This window comes from Pangasianodon hypophthalmus, chromosome 6, assembly GCF_027358585.1.
Source record: "Pangasianodon hypophthalmus isolate fPanHyp1 chromosome 6, fPanHyp1.pri, whole genome shotgun sequence".
In the NCBI taxonomy this organism is placed as follows: Eukaryota; Metazoa; Chordata; class Actinopteri; order Siluriformes; family Pangasiidae; genus Pangasianodon; species Pangasianodon hypophthalmus.
In genome coordinates this window covers 12,336,960-12,360,426 of record NC_069715.1, presented here as the reverse complement: position 1 = coordinate 12,360,426, position 23,467 = coordinate 12,336,960, and the positions used below count along the sequence as shown (strand labels likewise).

The window sequence follows — 23,467 nt, the reverse complement described above, 5'->3', positions numbered from 1 at the left end:
ACACATATATAAGGAGTTTCTTTCAGCGTGTAAATGTGGAACAATCAATTTTGATTGCATTTTATAGGAAAAAATGTACAGATTAGGAAAAAAGTTTTTTATTTCTTTAAAATTGTTTATGATGAATGAGCTGTTACAGTTGGTATTGTTACACAGTGTGAAAGCTGAAGTGGTGGAGAAAAAAACATGAAGAGACACAAAAACCATTTAGAACCACAAGCATTTTACAATAAATCTGCATAGATTACATCAAATAAAAGATCATTTCTTTCAAACACATGTATTTATGACACAGTAATAGAAGACAGAAAGCAAAATTCACCCTGCTACTTTCAGTCTAAACCTAGTATATGTGATATTTACAATCTTTGGAGTCATTCAGAGCACTACAGCATTCCTTCCCTTTCCCATCCCATCCCTAGAAGAGCTGTTCTTAGGACGATATTGTGTCATCTTCCATCTGGAGAGTTATATCATCACCACAGTTCTCGTTGTCATTCTGCATGTTGAAATGTTGCTGCTCTGTGTGTTTCCACATCTCAGTCTCGAACATATCTTTGTGGCAAATCCTTTGCCATGAAGAAAGACGGTGTGGCCGTTTACTGAAAGAGATGGCACATGGTGAACATCAGACAGTAAACTGCTGCACTTGACCAAGACGTCCGTGGAAGTTACTTAGGAGAGCATAGTATATGTTGGCAATTTAAAACATACTTCTTGAAATACCAAACTGTTCCTGTTCCTGCCATCATCAGGAGCATCGCAACGAGGATGACACATGCCATGGGCACTGCTGTAAGGGATGAAAAGGCAAAATGTTAGTATTGAGAATTTTAATGAACACTAAGTAATTCCAAGCCTATTTAAAATATGGTGTTATTTAAACGTGTAGAAATCGTTATTGAGCTCTACCTCCAAAGGAAAATCCTTTTCCAGAAGGGGGCTGCTTATCTGTTTCATTAGACGAAATGGTTGCAGAAGAAAGGTTAGTGAATGGATGTGAGGAAAGATCTGTAGAAGAGAAAGAAGTAGAAAATGAGGAGGAAATGGAGGGCTGGTATCCAGCACTCGGTAGGGAAGTAGAAGGTGGGGTTGTTTGAGAGCTCTTTGTGGTCATAGGGGCAACAGTGGAAGAAAATATTGTAGGTATCACAGAGGTGCTGAAACCAGTAGAAATGGGTTGTAGAGATGGCGAGGAACCAAGGAAACTTTCGTTAAGCCGAGCTGACAGAAAGAACGATGGGGAGGTTGTTTTAGCATCAGTCCTCCCATCAGACACTGTCGTCATATTTGGGGTGGTGGATGTTGTTGCTTTGGTTTGACCTGCAGGTCATAGGACATGTATTTAACCTTAGACATGTCAGAGATATAATTACAAATAACTGTAAACAAAAAGAACATAATAATAATAATAATAATAATAATAATTTTAAATTACGATAAACCTGTTGAACTGGAGCAAAACACATCAAATAATCGGCTAGGAGGAGTAGCCCAAACAATGATTCCAACTTTATTTTTGCCACAGTTTGGATTTTTCTCAGTCCGAGGAATAACAGCAATTTTCTCCATAACCCAACCATATCTGCAAAGCATAAATATAGGCTAACTTGAACATAACAGCATTAATTATGATGTCATTTACTTAAATGGTACATTTGGTTATCCATTAAATGTCAACCCATTATCCTCAATTAATGTGTTTAACTATACCTGCAGGTCTGTAAGCCATTGCTCTGCGCAGTTTCCACTTGAGCACGGGTGGCTATACTAACACCTAGACTTGTACATACATCTATAGCTGTAGTGGCATTAAAGCTGTATGGTTGGTTCTTGAGCTGGGCTATAAATACTTCAGAGATTCCGCCTTTTTCTGGATAAACTGTAAAATCCCAAAATGAAAGCCATTTAACAATGCACTGAGCCAATACAAGCTCCAAAAAAGCAACTTGATACATATAGGACTACAGCAATTATTGCAATAAAAGTCATCAACATGGTTCTTAGGAGCTATTTTTTCATAAAACCTTACATTCCTGTGCCATATTTGTAAAAATCTTTATTATTTTTTAAATTATATTATTGAATTTTGTCTTACCTTGGACCTGGCTGAGATCTAGACTGGCTGTGCAAAGCACCAGAGAGAGAAGAGAATACAAAGCTGAATGTACTCTGGACATCATTGTATCTCCTCTGAAATTTTGTTTTGCACAGAATGCACTACTATACTGCGAACAGCTCAACTACCCATAGCTAAAGACAGAAGGAAACAGGAAACAGGAGACTAAGGATGTTCTGTTAGGAGACCTTCTAGATGAGGGCAAGAGGGTATGCATACACAAAGCCAAGGTCATAAGACAAATAACGGTTGGTACTGAATGCATTTAAAAAAAAAAAAAAAATGTTCAAAAAATATTTCTGTTCTTTCTGTTTCTGTGGTTGGCAGGTTGGCAGGTTGTACCTAGCAAATTCCTGATGCCTGTCATCTTGTCATCCTTTTGGCTTCTGGATATAATGAATGACTGACGATGTGCCTACGTATGCAAAGCAAACCCCAAATATGTCTTACTCAGCAATTCTATCAGAGGAATTTTACTTGTGTGAGTGCAAGGGCAAGTGCATACCAACTTCAAACTCAACTAATAAGTCACATTTAAGACATTAAATCTAGCACATATCCAGAGTAACAACTGATATTAAAAGTACATAATGTACAAACTGTATTTATGCAGTAAAACTTGTATGGGAAAAAATTATCTTAAAACCACAATCAATCAACTACAATATTACATCTTTCAGGTACTCCATGGTCCCTGGTTAGATCCTAGGCTTGGGTTACTGACTGTGCAGAATACTGCATGTTCTCCCTGTGTCTATGTGGGTTTCCTCTTGGTTCTCCTGCTCCCTCCCAAACTCATGCCAGTATGTGGATTGGTAACATTGAACTGCCCCTTGCTGTGAATGAGTATGTGAATGTGTGCGTGCATGGGTGTCCCATGAAGGGAGTATTCCTGCCTCATGCCCAGTGTTCTCGTGAAAAGCCCTCTGACCCTGACCAGGATGAAGAGGTTGCTGAAAATGAATGAATTAACAAATCTTTCAGGCACACTAATAAGTAGTTCTTCCTCCTGCCTAATCACCCCATCAACGTTATCTTTCCCATTTCCTTAGTTATCTTCAAATATAGTTCTCTCACTCCAGGAAGCACATTCCTTTTCAACTTCCTGCTGCTGATCATGTCTAAGATTTAGTATTAAATGATTATATATTATTTCTTTTACATAAAGATGAATTGACATGATATAATTGTGCAAAACCGAAGGCCTCACCAACTCAGTGGTCTAACAGTACATCTGTTACAGAAGTGTTATGGTGTATTTGGGGCATCAGAGGTAAAGGATAAGAAACATTAAATGAGGGGAATTTCTGTTTTTTAACATTCTCATACTTGTCATTATTGTTGTTCCTGCTGATTGGTACTCCATATTTCCTACAGGCTAAGATGCCACTGAGCTTGAGATTTATTAGGCTTATCTTGCATGTTGACAAGCGATTTGGCAGCTTAAAGTTCATTTATGTGGGACTTTTTGAAAAATCACATACCCACCATGTTCACATCACCAAGCCTCTTAGAGTGCAAACCTGACAAGGGTTATGCTAACATTCAATGTGATGACATGTTTAGTGGAGGAGAGCTAAGAATCCCCACTCACAATTGCTCTGAAGGTAAAAACCGCCCTGCGAGTAATATTTCAGAGCCCTGTTTCATACTGTTTCAGCTATTACTGTCTCAGTTTACAAATCAAAACAGTAAACCATATTAGATTCAATACTATGTGTTTTCACTGCTTCTTATGTATATAAAATGTAACCATCTATAGTTGCAAACAAATTAAAGGAAAAACCAACATACAGTCTGCTAGTAAGGTGTTGGGCCACCACAAGCCTCCAGAACAGCTTCAGTGCAAGTTGGCATTGATTATACAAGTCTCTAGAACTGTACTGGAGGGATGAACACCATTCTTCCAAAGGATATTCCCACAATTGGTGTTTTGATGGTGGATGTTGAGAGTACTGTCAAACACATCGATCCAAAATCTCTCTTAGGTGTTCAATTGGACTGGTGACCGCGCATACCATAGCATATGATTTACATCACTGTCATCCTCATCAAACCATTCAGTGAGCCCTTGTGCTCTGTGGATGTGGGTGAGGTCACCCTGGAGGAGACCACTCCCATCAGGATAGAAATGTTTCATCATAGGATAAAGATGATCAGGCAGAATGTTGTGTTGATTTGCAGTGACTCTTCTCTCTAAATGGATAAGTGGACCCAAATCATGCCAGCGAAATGCCAACAGAGCCACCGGGTTTATGCATGGCAACCCTACTGTAAAATCCTTACCTATGTACTTCTGTATACTCTGTACTTCCTTACAGTCTGATTATATACTGCATTTACATTTTCCTGTTACCTGAAGAACAGCTGCTTTTCTGTTTTTCCTTAAGCATCAGTTATTGAATGTGTGCTTTCAACCACAATTTCCAAATCTGTTTATTGATGTCTTTCCCATAGATCCATAGAACTAAATGACACTTCACTCTAGTTACATCCTGTTGAAACATAAGCCTGTCTTTGTGACTTCAGCTCCTGCCACCTGTGGCCCAATAATGAACCCTCTTTCAAAGTCACTTAGATCTTCTCCTCTTACCTCTTGTCTTGATTCAAAATCAATGTCAACTGGTCCTGTATAGCATTTTTATACATACAACAGAACATGGAATCATATGCACTTATGTAATGCTTCTCCACTCGTTTTTTTTCCTTTGTCATCATCATTTGTACACAGTGATTTAAAAAAGTTAACACTTACTGGCAACATTTTCTTTTCTCCTTGTGTTATAACTTTACAGTCTTCTAGTGTCATTGTTTTAATCACCTTGGATGTGACTTCCAGATCTATTATTTAAATCTTGGCCAGTGAAGAGATTTCCCAAAATAAGTCCTAGATACAGCTTAGTGATGTTCAGTAAAAAAGCTTAACAGGACAAGTGGAGTTTGCGCTGCTTGGTCTGCTTGAATAATACATTGGTAACGGAAAGGTTTGTGAATCACTCATGAGCACGACGCTTGTAGAGTTTCAAATACATTCATGCAGTTTGTCATGGCACTGCTGCCTAACAGAACTGTAGTCTTGTGGTCACTCTACTATTTAAAAAAAAATCACAACCTTTTTGTGTTTTCATGCTACTCTGCTTTGTGGTTTCAATATACGAGTCAAAAGCTGTTCAAACATGTTTAATTCCTTGTGCGTATAATGACATTTATAATAATACATTAAAGGTTTAAATACTAATATAATGATGTAATCAGTATGTTTTGTTTAAAGAATAAGACCAGTTAGAGCAGGTGGAGAGGGATCTGGTGGTATTAATTATGGCAGGAATGGGCTTTGTTTCACCCTCTTTGCATGCCTAGAGTTTCTACGCCTCATGAAAAGGGATCCGATTGCCTCATCGATTATTAACTAGAACTGTCTGAGTGCAGTTCCTCACATGCCCAACTACACACAGATAAGGGTATTTTTCTATACTCCAGCTCAGCAACAGCAGCACACTGTTCTACTCCCACTCTTAAAAATCTTGAAACTTGGTGTATATGAACAGCACCTGGTCACATCATGAGCCTGAGAACTGTGTCTCATGGGGACCTTCAGAATCTGTCTCTGTCAAAACTGCCAGCTTCAGACAACAGTATGTTCAAGTCCTACTCGGTCAGCAGCAATTTGGGGAGCCGATTTGGAAAGGAGAGCATGGAGGAGATCAAGGGAGTGCCTAAACTGTCTCATCCTCCTCGGAGGCCTGTGAGAGCGGTGAGGCCGGTGAGCGCTCTCAGTGTCAATGGCTCCTTACTCCAAATTAACCACCTGCAAGGAGAGCTGGTACGCAAGAGAAAGGTGAGCGCTGACTGAAGCTAATCAAAAATGCACAGAGCTGATGGTTATTTTTTACCCTGGATTCCATGGCATGGGACATTTATTATGATTTATGTGGTGGGGTGGGAAGTTCTCTGTATAGTACCAAGTATAGGCTCCAGTGTACTTGCCCAGTCCCATGTTTTTGTAGCCCAGAAACCGAATTGCCTGAGGTTAAAAAGTGGTACCTAACATAATATAACAACATATGGTGAGCTAGTTAATTATATTAATACAGACTATGGAAAACAAACGAGTATGTGATCATGTTGCATATTGTGTTTGCTCTCTAGACATAAAGTCAACATGTTTTTGGCCAACGTTTCGGCTATGAGACTTGGTGTTCTGATTATCACATCTGAATAACGTCTTCATTTTCTCTAAATAGGTTTAACTGTAAAGTAATGTCATGATAGCAGGAGACTTATGACTTTATTATAGCTTTGCACTGATGTTTATTTTGCTCAATTTTGTCAGTGTTTCCACAAACCTGTGAAAAGATTGTCTATCATCTGTGCATGCTAATTAATCTAAGTAGCAAAAACCATTTGCTATTGTGCCTATGCTGATGTGTGTAGTGCAGCAGGCTGTGGGATTCAGAACGAGTAGTGTGTGCTACAGTTACTGCAGTGAAGTTTGTCGCACCACTGTGTAAACATTATGTTTAAACATAGATACATACCAAATGAATACTTTTGTTTTACAAAAGTCATTAAGCAGTAGTGTTTTTTTTTTTTCTTTATATGGTTGTTGAATCTACTTATCTGCTGGGCAACTAAGAATAAAAAAAAAGAAAAGTAGTAGCCTGGACACAAAATCTACTTGTCTACTCCTGATTATGTTCCCATGTCTTTAGGAATGTGAGGACCTAAAGAAGGAAAACAAGTACCTATCCAATGAGATTCACATGGAGAGGATCATGATGAGAACTGAGAGTGAGCTTACCATGAGGAACCTTAGAAACCTCAACCAGGAACTACAGGCCCAAGTTAAAGAGGTACACTATTTCAGATACCCACCATCAAATCAGGATAAGTGGAAAATGCACTTGGTCTCATTTCTCAGCAGTTTGCTAAATCCTATACTGTAGATCACTGTAGGCTGTATTTTCACTGTAGGGTCTATTTTCTCTTGGTGCTATTAGTTAAAGCAGAAGCTGCATCTGAGCCAGCAGAGGGCGACTTTGTGCTCCAGGGCAGCAGAGGAGGCAGACATGTCACGAAGTGAGGCAGAAAAGAACCGGACACTAGCAGAGGCTCGGGCTCTAGAGAGCAAAAGAGAGAGAGATACAGCAATGGCTGACAAAGTACAACTCAGTGAAGAGCTGCACAATTTGAGTAAAGAGGTACACACATGTGTCTCTACACTGGACTATGGTGTGAAGATGAATGCCTCTTTCTCCTCTGTATTAATGAAGGGTGTTTGTATAGTGACAGACATTGTGTAATTGTAATTAACCATCAGCTTGCTTTACACTTTTCTGTAGCACAAAAACATGCAGCTGCTTCTGGCACAGACTGAAAAAAATTACTTTGAGGCCATGTTGAAACTGGAGAGGGTGTCTGCAGAGAAACAATTTCTCCTAGAGGAGAGCAAGGGTTTGGAGGACGAGAGGAACACACTACGGCAGAAATTCAAAGAGCTGACTGACGAGAATGCAATAATCAAAGAAAAGTGAGAACATTTATCACTGAATATAGATGATGTTGCTCATGTGAATTTGCACTAACATCTACAGCATTCTGGATGTAGGGAGGTCAGCTGGAGACGCAAGGCTGCTGCCGCTGAGGAGCAGAGCGAGAGAGCCATTAAACAGCAGCAGCAGGCTGAGCATGAGAGCAGACTGGCCAAAAGAGAGAAAGACAAATCAGTTAGTGAGTGTCTCAGCTGGCGGGAAAAACACCAAGCTCTAGCAGACATCTTAAGAGCACAGGAGGACCTCATATCACAGAGGCAGAACAAAGCAGTAAGTCTCAGTAATGGTCCAGTTGTAGACAGAACATCAAATTCTGAACTCCCATCTGAATCTATTGAAACCATTTGTGTACTGCTTGTTTATATATGAACACAATCACTTGCATGTGTGATCAAAATCTGTTTTGTTTTTTTTTTAAATCCAGTGCCAAGCAAACATAAAAAGCTACTTTCTTTGTATGACTGAAAGTGACCAGAGGATTAAGATCCTAAAGAACTGTGATGGAACTCCAAGAAACTTCACGGTACTCTGTGTTCCCTGACATACACCTTTACTAATTACAATGAAAAAGAAATGACCAGGGCTGATTAGGTTTTTAACCACTTAGGAAGGAGATCCTGTGTATATTTCAACAGCTCAAGCCAGTGATGAGGATTCAGAAAAGAGCTCAGGAAGGTACATCACTGGATCACATTTCGCATTTTCAGCTACTCTACTGAAATCTTTTGAAAACTTGAAAGTACCTTGAAGACAACCCTGAATTGGATAATGAATGTGCAATTGTTTTCTTTTAGGACCCTTCTCAGGGTCGCAGCTCCCACAGCAGGAAGAGACTCTGGACCCACTCACTTCAGTGAACTGTCACTGATGGGAGCAGATCCCCATGACAGCAGCACTCTGAGGAGAAGTAGAAAAGTGGTTGAGTACTTCTGGATTCCCACTGACCAAGAATAATCCTTTATCATCACTGATTTAGGGGGGGGGGAGGTATGAAGCCAACATGGTTACACACTACCATGTACATGTTGGGATATTACTATTATAAAACTGCCTTACATAGTGTGATAAGATCACACCAATGTACAAGATCATGCCAATAATTTCTGTGGCAGACAAGATCAGTTATATCCACATGCTGCAAAATATATTATACAATTAACATTCTCTCATGATGGTGAGAATGAAGATGACATTCTGCTTTTTGGTGACTTTTTATTTGGCCCGTCTTCTGTCGCCAAAAACGTCACATGAACTACCGAGTTTAACTTGCGATCAAGGAATTCTTTCACGATTAGCTCTGTTTAATTTGCGAGAGCATTATCATGAGGAACTTAATACAGTGTAAAGCAGTCTTTAGGCTTTATACAGCATTTAAAATAGCAAGCATAAACTTTTTGGTAATTGATTTCCTTTACTGAAAGTGAAACAGTAGAGTAGCATACAGAGCACTAAAAACCTTACCATGACATGACCGTGAGTTATATATATTCTTACATACACATAGCCACAAACACCTCAGAGAAAATAATGGTGTGAAATCAATGCAAATCAAATAAATCTAAAACACTTGTCAGTAACAGGTTTCCTGTGCATTACTTATTGACAAGGGCAAAAGCCTTTCACTTATTCTGAATATAAAAAGCAGAATGATGGGTTCTGTTCATTTTTAATATTTAACGTTTAATGTTTTTTTAATGATTAAAATATCCACTTTGTTGGATTTTTGTTTTTAGTAGAATTTATATCCAAGGCAATAACAGGCTACTGCATCTACCATTGCAACCACATTGCAATAATACTGCAGAATATTGGCTATTGCAACACTACACCTGACAAAAAAAAGGCATTACTCAGCAGAGTCAAATGCTGAAGTCAACACATAAATGCAGGAGAACGAGGACATTAGCTGTCACCATTTAGATTTTTTCCTTTCTTCCTAACAACCAACAGTAATCAAAAACATTAAAGCTTTGCTGCAAATCCTGGAAACAAGTAGTGTGTTGTACATGATATTCTAAACGAGGTAGAAATGGACAACTACTAACAGGTTATAGAAACAAAAATCTCCGTTTAGAGTTCGAAGGTCATGCGTGTTGAAGGATAAACAGACAATGCACTGCCTAAAGTCACATGGCATTATTTGTGTGCTCCTTAGAAGCAGCCATCTAGACGCAGCAACCAAATTTGTTCAAAAACACAGACATGCTAAAATGATTTAAACCAAATCACACAGGCATTTATTTTTGTGCTAACAAAACAAGGACTAAAATCACTGCTCAGGTTTAGCTGTTAAGCAAGCCCCAGTATGTAACTTTCACCAGTAAAACAAATTGATCTATATTAAAGTAAATGTAACTAATATAGCCTTATTACATTAACAGCCAAGATTCTGATTACAATAATACGTTTCAATATGTTCACTGGATCTAGCAGCATAGCAGAATGTGTTGTGGAGGTGAAAAGCATGTGCTGTTGCAGTGGGGTAACCGGCAGGGTCTAGTGGATTGTGTGCTGGGTGATTTTTCCCTTCAATCAGCCTCCTCTTCTGACTCCTCTTCCTCAGCTGTCTCCAGCCATGTCAGCCACTGATTCACCTAGAGAGAGGGAGAAGTAAAGAAATGGCTTTACTGCTGCACTGTAGCATTAAGCTTATATGAGAGAGAACAGTGTCAAACATAACTTCATCAGTTAAATTACGATACTCCTGGGGGTGGTAATGCAGGTGTCTGCTCACAATACAATGCGGTGCAAAATTAAACTACCCCATACTAACTAGAGTCTCTGAAGTGCTCTTTTATCCTTCTTTGCCCAGACCAGGTGACCATACAGGTTTGTGACACGGAACCAAGATTCCTGAATTCAGGCTCTCAAATTTATGCATTAATCTTGTTGGTCCAATGTCCCTCCAATTCTAAAGTCACAGCTTCCTGCTGGAGTTTAGTTACACTTAACCAGTGTTTGGCACACAAAATGGGAGAAGAAAGGGACGGATGTGTGCACGCAAATAAAAATCCCTTACAATGCACAAATTCCTGAGCCTCCTCTGGTAATAACTTGACAATGCTTTAAACAACAATTACCTGGAATAAGGCTTTTCCTTTTCCAGGAAACTCTTGGGTAATATCTTCTTTCCAGGCAAGGAAGGCATCTTCTTCAATGATCTCCATGTCATAGAAGTGAACAAAGTAACGAAGCAACATGCCTAAATTGGAGAAGCCAGGAAAAAGCACACAGATTTTTACTGTTTCTGAATCCTCACATGAATGTGCCAAAATTATAGAAGTAGCAATTGCAAGTGGCTTACCTTTGGGAAAAGAGTATGTGTTGCAGTGCACCTGTAGAGCATACAGGGCACTTACTTGCAGGTCAGTGTGGTCATGGAGGAACTTCTGCATAACTGGCTTGAAGGATAGAAGCAACTGCTTTTCCTGCTCCAACTGCTCTTTAGTGGGGGCACCCAGGTTGTCATCACCCTCAGACAAGCACAGCTCAGCTGAGATGTACTGCAGGAAGCTGAAGCACAAAAGAGGGATCAGGCTCAACCACAGTACTACTTGCTACATTGTGGATAAATAGTGGACTAAACTTTCATACTATTATAATATTAATAATATTAAAATGTTTTGGTCTCACTACCTGGTCATGAGAATGTTGATGAAGCCCTTGTCTGTGTGTAGTTTTGGCGAGATGTTGTCCTTGATCCATTTGTAAATGCTCTGGGGAGCAGGGTCTGCTTTGATCTGTTTCAGGAGCTCCTTTTCTAGTTTCATCAGGGGAAAGAGAAAGCTCAGACCCTTTCCTTCGAGAATCTCCACCATACGGTCCTTATTCTGATCAATTTCTAAGAAAAGAAGAAACATACAAAAAACACCTAGAATCTTAGTCAATGACAAAAAGCTTCATTTATTATTCATTTCTTTTTTTATTGACTTATAACAGTTCCACTTTGATGGCAAAGATAAAAAATAAAACAAAATACACTTAAACAGTGTGCATGTTAAAGATAAATACACACCTGGGAGCATCTTCTGCATGTTAACCTTGCTCTGCTGGAAGTGCTCAGTGAGCCAGTCACGGTCCTTCAGTTTGGATGCTTGCTGCAGGCACAGCAAGAAAAGGGGGAAGTGGGTACCATTTTCAAGAGGGTGGGCCAGCTCGGCAATGCTGACTAGCTCAGCAATGACAGCCCGTGCCGCAAACTGAGCTAGGTAAGACTTCACCAAAGGGATGTCTGTCTCAATCTTAGGACACTGATCCAGCACATTCATCAGAGCCTGGGGAAAAAAGAAAATAAATGGTATATAATATTTACACAGCAGTGAAAAATGAATTAGTACGAATATCTCTGAAATATTTGGGGCATCTCATGCGGCTATTCAGAATTTATGCATGAAATTTTACCTGCATGAAATTTTCTCCTGTGACAAGTCCTTCTGTGCGCAGGGCATGAATCAGAGTGCCAACATGCTCCTTATCCTCATCAGACCACTCCAGAGAACACAGAATAATCTTACTCAACAATTCTGGCAGGAAATGTCTAGGAGCCTTCATCTCTCTCACACTATTGACTGCATCCTCCACATTCTTATTCTTCAGGTATTCCGCTATTAAGGTTTCCTAAGGGCATACAAGTCGCAGGTGTGATTTTTTAAATTTATTTATTTATTTATTTTTTTAACAAGTGGAGCAGCTTTACCACATTCAATAAGAAAATGTGTACATGTAAACACAAGAAAGCGTATCACAGAACCTGAAATCTAAATACATACGGTCATTTTGAGCAACTCCTCCTTGGTGGGGGCAGGCTTCTTACTGATCTTCTGAGGTTTTTCTTGGATCAAAGGAGGATTAGTTTTCAGACCTAGCTGTGGAGGCTTCAGCATGATGGACAGACACAAATATACAAAAAAAGAAACAGAATATGCAACTTAGGATTCCAAAGAGACATCTAGTCAAATCATATAAATCCTTTTACTCAAAGTATTTATAGAGGTGTGCAACCTGTCCAAGTGGTGGCGTCTGAGCACTGGGTGGCATCATGGTGGGAATCTGAGGCTGAAGCTTTGATACTTGGTTCTTATTCAACATGAATGACTGAGCTGGTCTCAGACTGATCTACAGGACATAAAGATGGTTAAACCGGGTTGGTTCCAAGTGTTCACTGTGCTCACAATACAAGTTAAAAATCTGCACCCTCATATCTCATAATCGCAGTCAACGGACCAGTTGTCAGCTTCAGAGAAGAGAACAGGAGAAGAAGGAATAAAGAGGAGAAAAGGTAGAAAAGCTGACATCTAGCAAAAACCCTCAGAATAACGCGTCTTTTTATAATCATTGGGTGCACAAAGCAGCAATAGATTAATGTTTTCTCCTTGTGGTTTACCTCATCTGCATTGAGCTGCCCCTTCTTGAAGCGTGGGTGCATGTCCTTGGACTGAACTTGCTGCTGGGCGGAATGGATCTGGAAATGCTGATTCTGTCCCTAAGGATGGAAAAAAGGACTCATTTATATTAGAATACGTTAATGTGCTCATGTAAATATGTCTAGAGAAACTTACATTTATATAGTTGTGGCAATTGCTATGTTTAATACTAAATGTAAACAATTAATAAAACCACTAGATTTTGGTATTTAGAGCTTGATGCCATTGTAGCTCCACTGACCCACCTGATTAGACTTCATAAAGGGGTTAATAGCCAAGTCAAACTGAGATGGCTGTGCAAAAGCCATGTGGCCGTTGAAAAGTGGGTTTGTGCGGTGACGTCCCAGTGTGGGTGAGAATCTGTCCTGGATTACTCCTGGACCAGTTCCTATTCCACTGCCTACGGAAATGCATTAGATAGATGCAAAACACACTTGAAAACTAATAAAAAAAGGCTTAGAGGAAAGGTGTTCCATAACAATAACGTACATTATGTTCACTGTTAATGCCAAGCTCACCTGGCATTTGTCCGAACATGTCAGCCAATCCTCCCAGAGTTTCTCTGTCCAATTTCATCTTGAATGGCATGAACGGCCCTTCCAGAAAGAAGTCCATTCTCAATCCATGGTTCATGGGTGGAATGAAGACACCCAATTCCTGGAGAAAGAATGACATTTAATTACCTACTGCAAAGTCAAATAAGGTGAAGAAAGGACTAGAGAGTTTCTTAAAAGAACAAAAGACTAGGAAACAAAGCAGTAGCACCTTCACTGCATCCTGATGAATCTGATTAATCGTCTTTGGTCCGTTGTCAATAAAGGCTTTGCGAGGAACCCAATTGTTCTCCCGTAGCTCCAGCGTGTCTTGCAATAGGAAACGAATCCTGGCTGGCATGTCCTTGTTGTTCATTAAGGATCGCATGCGACCAAAGTACTGATCCATCAAAGACTGTAGGTTTAGGAAAATTTGATCATGATTACCACAAATCTGATAGATACTAACCTATGCAGTAGTACCATTATTCCTTAAACCCAGCCCATTTACCTTGGCTTTTTCATGATCAAGTCTAGGACCCACAGTTCTCATTATCTGACAGAGGCACTCCAGATCCTCCCCCATATCCTTAAGCTGGATCCTCTTCTTCTTTTCCAAAAGCTTAAGGGAATTAAGAAAATTAAAAAAAAAAAAAAAAAGAAAAACAGTACATAAGATTAAATAAACCCACACCATACAATAGGGAGAAAAAGAAATTCTAGAACATACTACTTACTGTTTTGATGCACTTATGAAGGATAGATTCATGGATGAGATCAAGTTTACCAAGTTCCCCAATGAATTTAATGTTACCAAGCATCTTGAGCTTGGCAATGGCACGCTGCTCCTCTTCTTCTGAAGTGAGAGGGCTGTCTTTTTTGTCATAGACTACAAGAAGGAGATTGAATGGTATAAGCTCAGCAACAATGTCCAATTCACAACCAAAAACAAAGAGGAGGAAATTGGCAATACTCACTTTCAACATTTTTGGTGCGGTTCTCAAATTCATCTTGAAGTTTGGTAATCAGAAGTCTTCTGAAAGTCTATAAAGCACGACGCAAGGCAGCAGGTTTTAGTCACAAAACAGTGAAGAAAGGGGGGAAAAAGAAAAAAAAAAAAAAAACCTCATACAGAACAAAATGGCTCACTGTACTGCAAACTTACTGTACTCTGTTTTTGTGGGGTTTGAATCTCAGGGCTTGGGCCATCAAAGTTTGGTGCATCCTCTGCCAAACGCAGACATAGCTGAGCATAGAGTGAGCTGTATTTTGGCTCTTCTAGGGCTTTGTCTACGATCTACAAAGGGAGATAAAAAAAAAGACAACTGGAATATAACTGGAATCCACCAATAAACTGCTACTTAATGAGGAGCATCAAGCTTTTGAAAATCTGTTTTAATGACAATGTTAAATAATGAAATGCAAGCATGATGGAATATTCCTTTTTTACTACAGTATATAGTAACAACCTAAGTGTCCATGAAAACAATTTATTAAAAATAATCCAGGAAGAATATGTTTATTATGCTTTTTAATGCCTTAAAAATATCAGAGGAACTTCTCTGATATTTTTAAGGCATGTATGAATATGCATGAAAATGCGATTTTTAAACAGCCATCCCAAACCGCTAGTCAACTAGGTAACTAGTAAACAAGCACACATTTGCCCAAAGTCAATACATATTTTAATTTAATAAGCCTTAATATCCTGAACATTAAGGCTGCAGAGAATCTAATGTGATGTCACTACAGTAATTTGTGAGAAAGTCACTGTATTGTTTGAATACAAACATTTTATTCAATTCTATTCTATTTATATAGTGCTTTTAACAACGGACACTGTCACAAAGCAGCTTTACACAAATCCGGGTACAAAATTTTAATTTACATTTATCCCTAATGAGCAAGCCAGAGGCAAAAGCTTTTATGTAAGGAATAAAACAGAGTGGCTTGCTATTACTTGTGATGCTGTTACCACCCTGAAGTTTTCTTTAACACCCTGGAGATTAGTTTCATATAACACCATGTCCCAAAGAGTTTTATTCCTCCTATACCAAAGCAATTTGTCAATGATACATATTTTTTATACAATAAGCATTTGTTACTTTCATCGTAGCAACAATTATGTTTTCTATTTTATACAATACTTAGATAGATCCTAAAATATTTGGACACTGAAAAAGTTATTGTTATAGTTATTGTTATTTTTGCTGTCTACCACAGCATACTGGAGTTGATTTACATCCAAATCATGTGAAAGGTGTATGAGTTACAGCACTTTATAAATGTGCCCCTTGGATTCAGGTTTGGTGATTGACTTGGCCATTGCAGAACATTCCACTTCTTTGCCTTGAAAAGGTCTTGGGTTGATTTTGACATACACTTTCAGATTTCAGAATTCATCCTGTGGCTCTTGCCCACAGTCACAACAACAAATACAAAGGAACCAGTTCCACTGACAGACGTACACACCCATGCCATAAGACGAGGTGGTTTGCTTCTGATCATGAAAAGTTCCTTCCTTCTCTTCTCCATACTCTTCCCATCTTTCTGGTACAAGTTGATATTTGTCACATTTGTCCATAGGAAGTTGTTCCAGAATTGTACAATTGCTTTTTCTTTTCTTTTTTTTAAAAGATGGCAAACTGTTTTTGGCAAACTCTAATCAGGTCTTTCTGATTTGCGACTTACCAACGGTTTACATCTTGTGGTAAACTCTCTGTATTTACTCTGGTGAAGTCTCCACTTGATTGTTGACTTTGACATACACACACTTGCCTCCTGGAGGGTGTTCTTGATCTGGCCAACTGTTGTGGGTTTTTCTTCCGCAAGGAAAGAATTCTTCTGTCATCCACCACAGCTGTTTTCCGTGGTCTTCCTTGCCTTTTGGTGTTCCTGAGCTCACCAGTGTATCCCTTCTTTTTCAAAAGTGTACCAGATAGTTGATTTGGCCACACTTCAAGTGGCTTTATTGTCATTTCAACCATATACAACTTGTACAGTACACAGTGAAACAAAACAACATTCCTCCAGGACTTAATGGTTCTGCTATCTCGCTGATTTCTTTCCCCCAGCCTAATGATGGCTTATTTCACTGGCAGTGACAGCTCTTCTGACTTTATATTAAGAGTTAACAGTGACACATTCAAAATGCAAATGCCACACTTGAAATCAACTCTAGACTTTTTATCTGCTTACTTCTAAGTGAAAAAATAAAACATCCAGCCATGGAACAGCTGAGCAGCCAAATTATCCACTTACTTTTGGTCCTTTAAAAATGGGGGGAGACGACACCACAAAAAGTGCTGTCATTCCTACACCGTTTACTTGATTTGGATGTAAATACCCTTAAATTAAAGCTGAAAGTCTGCACTTCGAGCTTGTTATTCAGTTTTTCCAACTCCAGTATACCGTGGAAGACAGCTAAAACAACAATTATCTTGTCAATGTCCAAAATATTTATGAACCTGACTGTATGTTTATTGTTAACTTGAAATATGTACATAAAATTGAAATGATAACACATTACTATAAGCACAATTATAAAAACCTATGATTTGCTTACAGCTGGCAACACCTTCAGAGCTGCTGTTATAGAAAATTTATTTTCACCTACCAGCAAGATGATTCCTTTGAGGACGAGCTTAGAATCTACGCCCACATTGAGGAGCTCAAGGCATAGCTTGTCAAACTTTTCAGGGGTCAGTTTATTAAGTATCCTACCGAAAGAAATAATTAAAAAAAAAAAAAAAAAAGATAAATAAATCCTATGCATTATGTTTACATATATATCGGCAAAAAGCCAAGCTTGACAGAAACAGCTGACTCATGAAACAATATAACAAATGGCTTAGAGATACTTACCCTCTTACTTTTCTAAATATTGCATCCTGATGCTCTTTTTCATCAGTGGAGTTGACATCTCGTCTAGTGCTTCGTGAAGGAACCCATTTCTGAACGCTAGGCCCTGGGGTTTTCCCCAGGTACTCGCTAAAGAGGAATAGTCAGGGTTACGTTAAGTAACATTACATTTCAAGTGTACATTTCAGCTAAAGAAGCAGTCAGGTAAAATGTGAGTAAAAATTTCCCAGAAGAAAAAAAAAAAATTCACTGAAGAGGAAAGGACGCAGGTGAAGTTAAGCATTCATTATTTTTGGTCAAATTGTACATACCTATTTTACATAATTATATACTATATTATGTGCAATATAATTTGAACAAGACTGCAGGCTGGACATGCACTGATGTTAATTTTGTAACAACTGTATAAAGTAAGCTTATCCACCTTATTTTCAGCATTTTGGTGGACTCGGGCTGTTTGAAGGCTTTTGAGTAAGACCTTCGGTTCGTCATTTCCAGTTATTTTAGCCGGCTAGCTTGTAACCATCACAGCACATACTGAGACTGCCATTTAACTTCTCACAGTTCATAACAGCTTCACAGAAAATTGGCGCTGTTTGTGCAGTCAGGGGTTGCCATAATAACTGGCACAAATGAACAATTTTCTCAGAGCAGGTGTGTTTTGACCAAAAGCCACACACCAGAGCAGAATATGGATAGGAGATGCCATACGATCTTCATCCGCCTCCAAAACATAACGCAGCCCTTCGGCTTTGGTTAAAAGAAACCATGTTCTTTTCATTTCTTTTCACTTTGTGGAGAGAAGCCCTACGGAGGAGCAACAGTATCCAAAAGGCTGGGCAGCATCTCGTCAGGAGGATATAAACACATAAATGTAAATTAAATGTTACTGAGATTAGCTAGTTGTTTGATTGCCCAGTGTCCCTAAATAGTAGCTGAAGCAGACAAAGGTTAAGATATTTCAGGAGTTGTTTGTACACTAATATAATGATGAGACTAGCTAGCTAGCAAACTAACACTAGAGATGCCTGTTCATAACAGTAGCTTGCATAGTCAAATAGCTAGGTGCATAATTCAGAATTAGCAGCTAACAAAAGACAAAAAAAAATTTGTATCTGATTAAGAGTAGAGGTTTTCAATGTATATTTTTACTTGCGTTAAAGTACAAAGATACTTATCAAAAGTTAAAGTACTGTGAGTTATTGCTAAGTGAACAGCTGAGAGACTGCAGACATGAGTTAGCTGTTCATGAGTTCTCCCACACAGGTTTCCTGAACAGAAAAAAATACAAATAACAGCATCATAACAAACAGTAGCAATAACTCACAGTACTTCTGTTACTATAGCACATTTACAAGCAAGTGCTTATGAATCAAACCGGACGTCTTGCATAAAAAGAGGAAATATGAGCTATTACTTCTGCGTTTCAAAATAAGGTAGATACAATCACCTGAATCATCTGGCTGTTCAAATTCGTTTTTTTTTTCCCCTTTCTGCTTGTTAGGATTTTGTTGTTAGCACCTCTGTATACAGTACTTACATTTCTATGCTAATGTGGGTGAGGAGTCAAACTGCATGTTCATTTAACAGCCTCCTCAGGGGAAATTTGAACATACACACAGATCCTAAATTCTTACCTGGACCTAACGTAATGGACAAACACTTCCAGGATATGTAAATTATTAGTCATGCCCATGTAGGTAGACATTTTCTTTTACCCACTCACCCCAAAGGAACAAAAAAAAAAAAAAAAAAAAAAAAGTAACTGTCATTTTGTTTTAATCAGTTCTTCAGTAAAATTGCCATAAATATAAATACCACTGTGGATCTATGCGAAGTTAAAATCGGTGATCTAGAAGGAATCCAGAAAGCCTGGGTTATGTAAGAAAGATGCAATAAACAAAAGAAGGCTTCCAAACCCAGCTATTTTAGGGATTTGGTAAAACGGGTAGTGCTGCATTCCCTAGGCCAGCATTACTTAAATAATCAACAACCTGTGATTAGGGAAAAATGTTTTGTGGTCAGTAATTCCTCACCTGTTTCCAGCAGGCTTGGGATCGTGCTCAGGTGCACCCCTACCTCCTCCTTCGCCCGAAGAAGCACTGGAACAAAAGAGAAACACAGCTCGACAAATAATCCCTGCAGGGCTTGACACTCACAAATGATGACATGATCAATAGGTTGATTAAAGAAGAGACCAAATTATCGAGATCACACACCTGAAACGAGAAGAACCCCCTTCTGCGATCACACTCTCCACTTTGGCGGCTTAATAACGATGAATCTTCCAAAGAATAATGAAGAAAGGGTGGGGTGGAGGAAAGACCGAGCTGCAGCACACACGAGCATGAACAGCGTTAGAGGACTGCAGCAGAGGATAGCTGTAACATTTATCACAGCTACTAATCCCTAATCACTGATCACTACAACTAGATGCACGTTATATGTGTCCTTAATGACACACAATCATACCCTTACTGAGGTTTCAGCCGGTCGCAAGGGCCAGGCTTTTAACAAGCTAGGATCCTTTAGCATCCTTGGCCTACAAGATTTTTTTTTTTGCAGGAAAATAAACCCCAAAAAATAATACTTTGGCAAAATATAAGTTAAATGCAATGGAATAATCTATTGGAGAGGAGTTGTACAAATAGTATTAGCGAGAAATAACGAATCCTATCAATTTTCACGTGGTCAATTTAATATGTCGCATTTTATAACTGCGCATTTTCACCGTTGACCGCAGCTAAGCTAGCTCCAGCTAACCGGCTAACCGAGAACAAGACATGGCGTTTTTTTCCACCTACCGAGCTAGCTCTTTCACTGAATACAATGTAGTAATTTAATGACTGCAGATGAAATAGTTAAGCTACAGGACTTAGTACAGACATCGACGTTGTTTAAAAAAATTAAAAAATAACGAAAAATAACACACGACGCCATTTTATACAGTTAGCTAGCAGCTAACTGCGTTATTTTCTCGACGAGCTAATGCCGAAAGCCAGCGCTGGGACTGAACATCGGCTAACAGCCATTTTGAAAGGTTTACCTACATTCCACTCTTACCTTTACCGAGGCAACTTCAGCTTTGAAGATTTTTTTTCTGACCAAAAAGAGAAATTTGAAAAAAATAAAAAAATAAAAACAAACAAGGGCAGGTTAAAGTATATACACGCCAGTCTGTATAAAAGGAAACACAGGAGATCTCCTCACAGCGCTCCAGCTAGTTATCTACACAGCACCACGGCGCGCGTGACGTCACCAGTACGGATGTAGAGATATACCGGTAGGACGGTATATCATGATCAGGAAAACTAAAATCGCTATATCGTTAATTTTGTATTATATTGATAGAGTCAAGTAAATGGTTCACGTTGCTCAAAATATAGGCATATTTCTCATCATTTTCAGGAATTTTTTATTGTACTGTCTATTGTGTGTATTGTATTGTTATTTTCTATTAATGGTTTAAAATAATACCTGTATCTGTATTTGTTTAGTGCTCCAAATATTCATATCTGTATTAGTATTTAAACAAAGAAAGGTGTCCTGTGCACGGTGTGCAGTCTGCAAGGCTTATATGGAGTGGCAGCTCTATAAATAAAGGCATACTTTATATTTGTGATTAGGTTGGGCTACTGGAGAAAAACACTGACAATTAAAAAAAAATCTTAAATCATGGTTTGTGCGCCTAAAATTTCATATCATATTCGTAATGAACATTCGAATGATCTTTGTCCTGTGAGCAGGATTGCCAGTATCGTAGTTTTTACGCTACATTGGGCCCGTTTTGGAAGAAATTTGGTGGTGGAAAAGCAAGTCCAATTTCCATAAACATAGGCTATGGTAGGCACGGTGAAGTCATCAGGTGTTTTGGGTCTTTCAACATCAGACACCCTCACCCAGGCAACCCAGCCAGGGATGATCAGGCCCTGGCTTGTGTCCTAGTAGCTTATATTCTATGGATTACCCACTCATCCTACAGCCTTGCCACCATGTCTAATGCAACCAGAACCATACAGGCCTCCCCAGTGACTAAGGCTGTGACAAGTCCCACTGGCATTGTTAATGCGTGCTCAGTGCCCCTGGTTCCGCATAGACTTCAACCTACAAATATGTCTACCTAACACAACCAGAAGTGTCCATGCATTAATGCATGACACCAGCACACATCTCACCCCTAAGTAGCTTGTGTCCAAGGATAATTTCTTTTGATCAGACATCTAGACACCTTTTCTGCTGCTTCTGTGGTGGTTCTGATGGTCTTCTTCTTCTTCACACCTGTGATGCCTAGGAGGCTATAGACCTTACACAGGGACTGACCTGCAAAGCCTCTGCAGCCCACCTCTATGGGCTTGCACCATGCTCTCCACCCCTTTCTGTGGCACTCTTCCACCAAGTCTGGATATTTGGCTCCTTTTCATTGGCCTCCTCCATCCTCTCCACCCAGGGCACTGTAAGATTCAGCATGACCACCTGCTTTGATGTTTCTGAAAGCAGCATTATGTCTGGTCTCAGGGTGGTCTCTGTGATGTTTTCTTGGAGTCAGAGCTGCTTCCCCAGATCTTCGGCTGGGGCCGGGGCTTCTCTCCTGCTCTGGCAAAGGCAATTGCCTGCCTTGCTGGTTGGAGGCACTTGCACTGGTCTCTGGTACTCTGACTGGATTAGAAACTTGATGCAGAAAGGCTCAGCCTGCCACAAATCGGACCAGGAGATCTTCCGATCTAATGCCTGTTCCCAACTTGTCCATGCACCTTGTTGATGCATCCCCACCATCTGGCTTGCACACAGTCCCTCAACCCCAGCTCTCACCTTCTTTTGGACCAGTTGGCACCCGTCCTTGTCCTTGTCCTGCGCTTGGTCGTATCGTATTGTTGTAAAGCTACTGTGCCCCGCTCAGCCGGATGCCACTGTCCCCACCAGAGCTCACTGCCATAGCCATGACTCAGCCTGGTCCAATGCATCCTGTGCCTTCCATTTCCTCCCAGTTTGCACTTTGATGCCAGTCGGGGAGACTTTTGGGTCACTCGACTCCATATACTGTGTCACCTTCCTTGCATGGGTGACCATGAACTCCTCAGGCTGCTCATGGGAGGCCTAGCCACCAGCGGAGGTGATGATTGTAGCCCTGAATTGTCCACTGCCACCAACCACGCCTCCTGGTTTCTGGCCTTAATGGATGCAGCATCTTTCAGATTGCTGTCAAAGGTCTTCTCGAGGCTCTTGATAGGTTTCTCTATGACTGTTGGTGCCTCCCAATGAAAAACATTTATGCTTTTTATGTCAGAAATCAAAAATCCATCGTTATCAAAGCTATTATATTTATTCCATCCATTTTCCATACCGCTTATCCTACACAGGGTCGCAGGGGAGCCTGGAGCCTATCCCAGGTAACTCGGGGCACAAGGCAGGAGACACCCTGAACAGGGTGCCAACCCATTGCAGGGCACAATCACACACACATTCACACATTACGGGCAATTTGGAAATGCCAGTGAACCGACGCACAGGGAGAACATGCAAACTCTGCGCAGACAGGGTGGAGGGGGGATTCAAACCCCAAATCTCGGAGGTGCGAGGCAACCTATTATAACCGTGCTAACCTATTATAGTTATTAATAGAATGAGTTTAATCCAAACCTCAATATTTCAAAACAAATAGTCCTGAATATATTCTTAGGCCTAATGTGTTCTGTTGTTAGTTCAGGAATAAAAACTCAATGGCTCCAGTAAATAGTCAATTACTGTACACACTGAAATAAGGAGCTTAGTTCATTAAAATGTATAGTTCATTAAAAAGGATCATTAATAAATCTGTGCTGAGGGTGTCTGTGGAATTTATTGTACATTTAAAGCAGTCCCTGTCTTACAGAAGAGGCTGAACCCATTCTCACTCAGAGTACTGTGGTTTGTCAACCAGTTTCAGTCAGTTTAAAGTGAAAAAATGAAAACCCTTACAAAAATATGATTATGATTAACCTT

General features: G+C 39.7%; 3 protein-coding genes and 1 non-coding gene across 4 annotated transcripts; 1 reads left to right on the top strand and 3 right to left on the bottom strand.

Moving 5' to 3' along the window:
• Nucleotides 1-82: 82 nt before the first annotated feature.
• lyve1b (lymphatic vessel endothelial hyaluronic receptor 1b) lies at nt 83-2,292 on the bottom strand. The gene is made up of 6 exons (XM_026927478.3): nt 2,099-2,292; nt 1,714-1,882; nt 1,446-1,585; nt 913-1,323; nt 715-793; nt 83-602 (listed from the first exon to the last, which is right to left on the bottom strand). Exons 1-6 carry the CDS (start codon nt 2,181-2,183, stop codon nt 434-436), a joined length of 1,053 nt encoding a protein of 350 aa, XP_026783279.3. The 5' UTR covers nt 2,184-2,292; the 3' UTR covers nt 83-433.
• Nucleotides 2,293-6,226: 3,934 nt separating this feature from the next.
• Nucleotides 6,227-8,925, top strand: LOC113534448 (uncharacterized). Its single transcript, XM_026927264.3, has 7 exons — nt 6,227-6,972; nt 7,120-7,320; nt 7,462-7,649; nt 7,728-7,941; nt 8,096-8,194; nt 8,279-8,346; nt 8,466-8,925. Exons 1-7 carry the CDS (start codon nt 6,883-6,885, stop codon nt 8,623-8,625), a joined length of 1,020 nt encoding a protein of 339 aa, XP_026783065.2. The 5' UTR covers nt 6,227-6,882; the 3' UTR covers nt 8,626-8,925.
• Nucleotides 8,926-9,062: 137 nt separating this feature from the next.
• eif4g2b (eukaryotic translation initiation factor 4, gamma 2b) lies at nt 9,063-21,988 on the bottom strand. The gene is made up of 21 exons (XM_026927653.3): nt 21,847-21,988; nt 19,708-19,756; nt 19,525-19,590; nt 17,492-17,617; nt 17,244-17,346; nt 14,793-14,924; nt 14,605-14,671; nt 14,365-14,516; nt 14,139-14,249; nt 13,860-14,042; nt 13,613-13,751; nt 13,340-13,494; nt 13,055-13,153; nt 12,673-12,786; nt 12,441-12,545; nt 12,073-12,288; nt 11,687-11,945; nt 11,308-11,512; nt 10,976-11,184; nt 10,752-10,873; nt 9,063-10,265 (listed from the first exon to the last, which is right to left on the bottom strand). Exons 1-21 carry the CDS (start codon nt 21,986-21,988, stop codon nt 10,200-10,202), a joined length of 2,820 nt encoding a protein of 939 aa, XP_026783454.1. The 3' UTR covers nt 9,063-10,199.
• LOC113534848 (small nucleolar RNA SNORD97) lies at nt 12,861-13,013 on the bottom strand. The gene has a single exon (XR_003403541.1). It is a non-coding gene; the product is annotated as a small nucleolar RNA SNORD97 (small nucleolar RNA).
• Nucleotides 21,989-23,467: the final 1,479 nt, after the last annotated feature.

Coding starts and splice junctions, on each gene's coding strand:
- lyve1b (XM_026927478.3), bottom strand. CDS start 2,183: ATGATGTCCAGAGTACATTCAGCTTTGTATTCTCTTCTCTCTCTGGTG. Junction 1,883..2,098: donor AGATCTCAGCCAGGTCCAAG/GTAAGACAAAAT, acceptor GGGATTTTACAG/TTTATCCAGAAAAAGGCGGA. Junction 603..714: donor ACAGTTTGGTATTTCAAGAA/GTATGTTTTAAA, acceptor CATCTCTTTCAG/TAAACGGCCACACCGTCTTT.
- LOC113534448 (XM_026927264.3), top strand. CDS start 6,883: ATGGAGAGGATCATGATGAGAACTGAGAGTGAGCTTACCATGAGGAAC. Junction 7,321..7,461: donor TGCACAATTTGAGTAAAGAG/GTACACACATGT, acceptor ACTTTTCTGTAG/CACAAAAACATGCAGCTGCT. Junction 8,347..8,465: donor TCAGAAAAGAGCTCAGGAAG/GTACATCACTGG, acceptor GTTTTCTTTTAG/GACCCTTCTCAGGGTCGCAG.
- eif4g2b (XM_026927653.3), bottom strand. CDS start 21,988: ATGCTGCTTTCAGAAACATCAAAGCAGGTGGTCATGCTGAATCTTACA. Junction 14,672..14,792: donor CCCCACAAAAACAGAGTACA/GTAAGTTTGCAG, acceptor CGTGCTTTATAG/ACTTTCAGAAGACTTCTGAT. Junction 11,946..12,072: donor CAGGAGAAAATTTCATGCAG/GTAAAATTTCAT, acceptor TTTTTTCCCCAG/GCTCTGATGAATGTGCTGGA.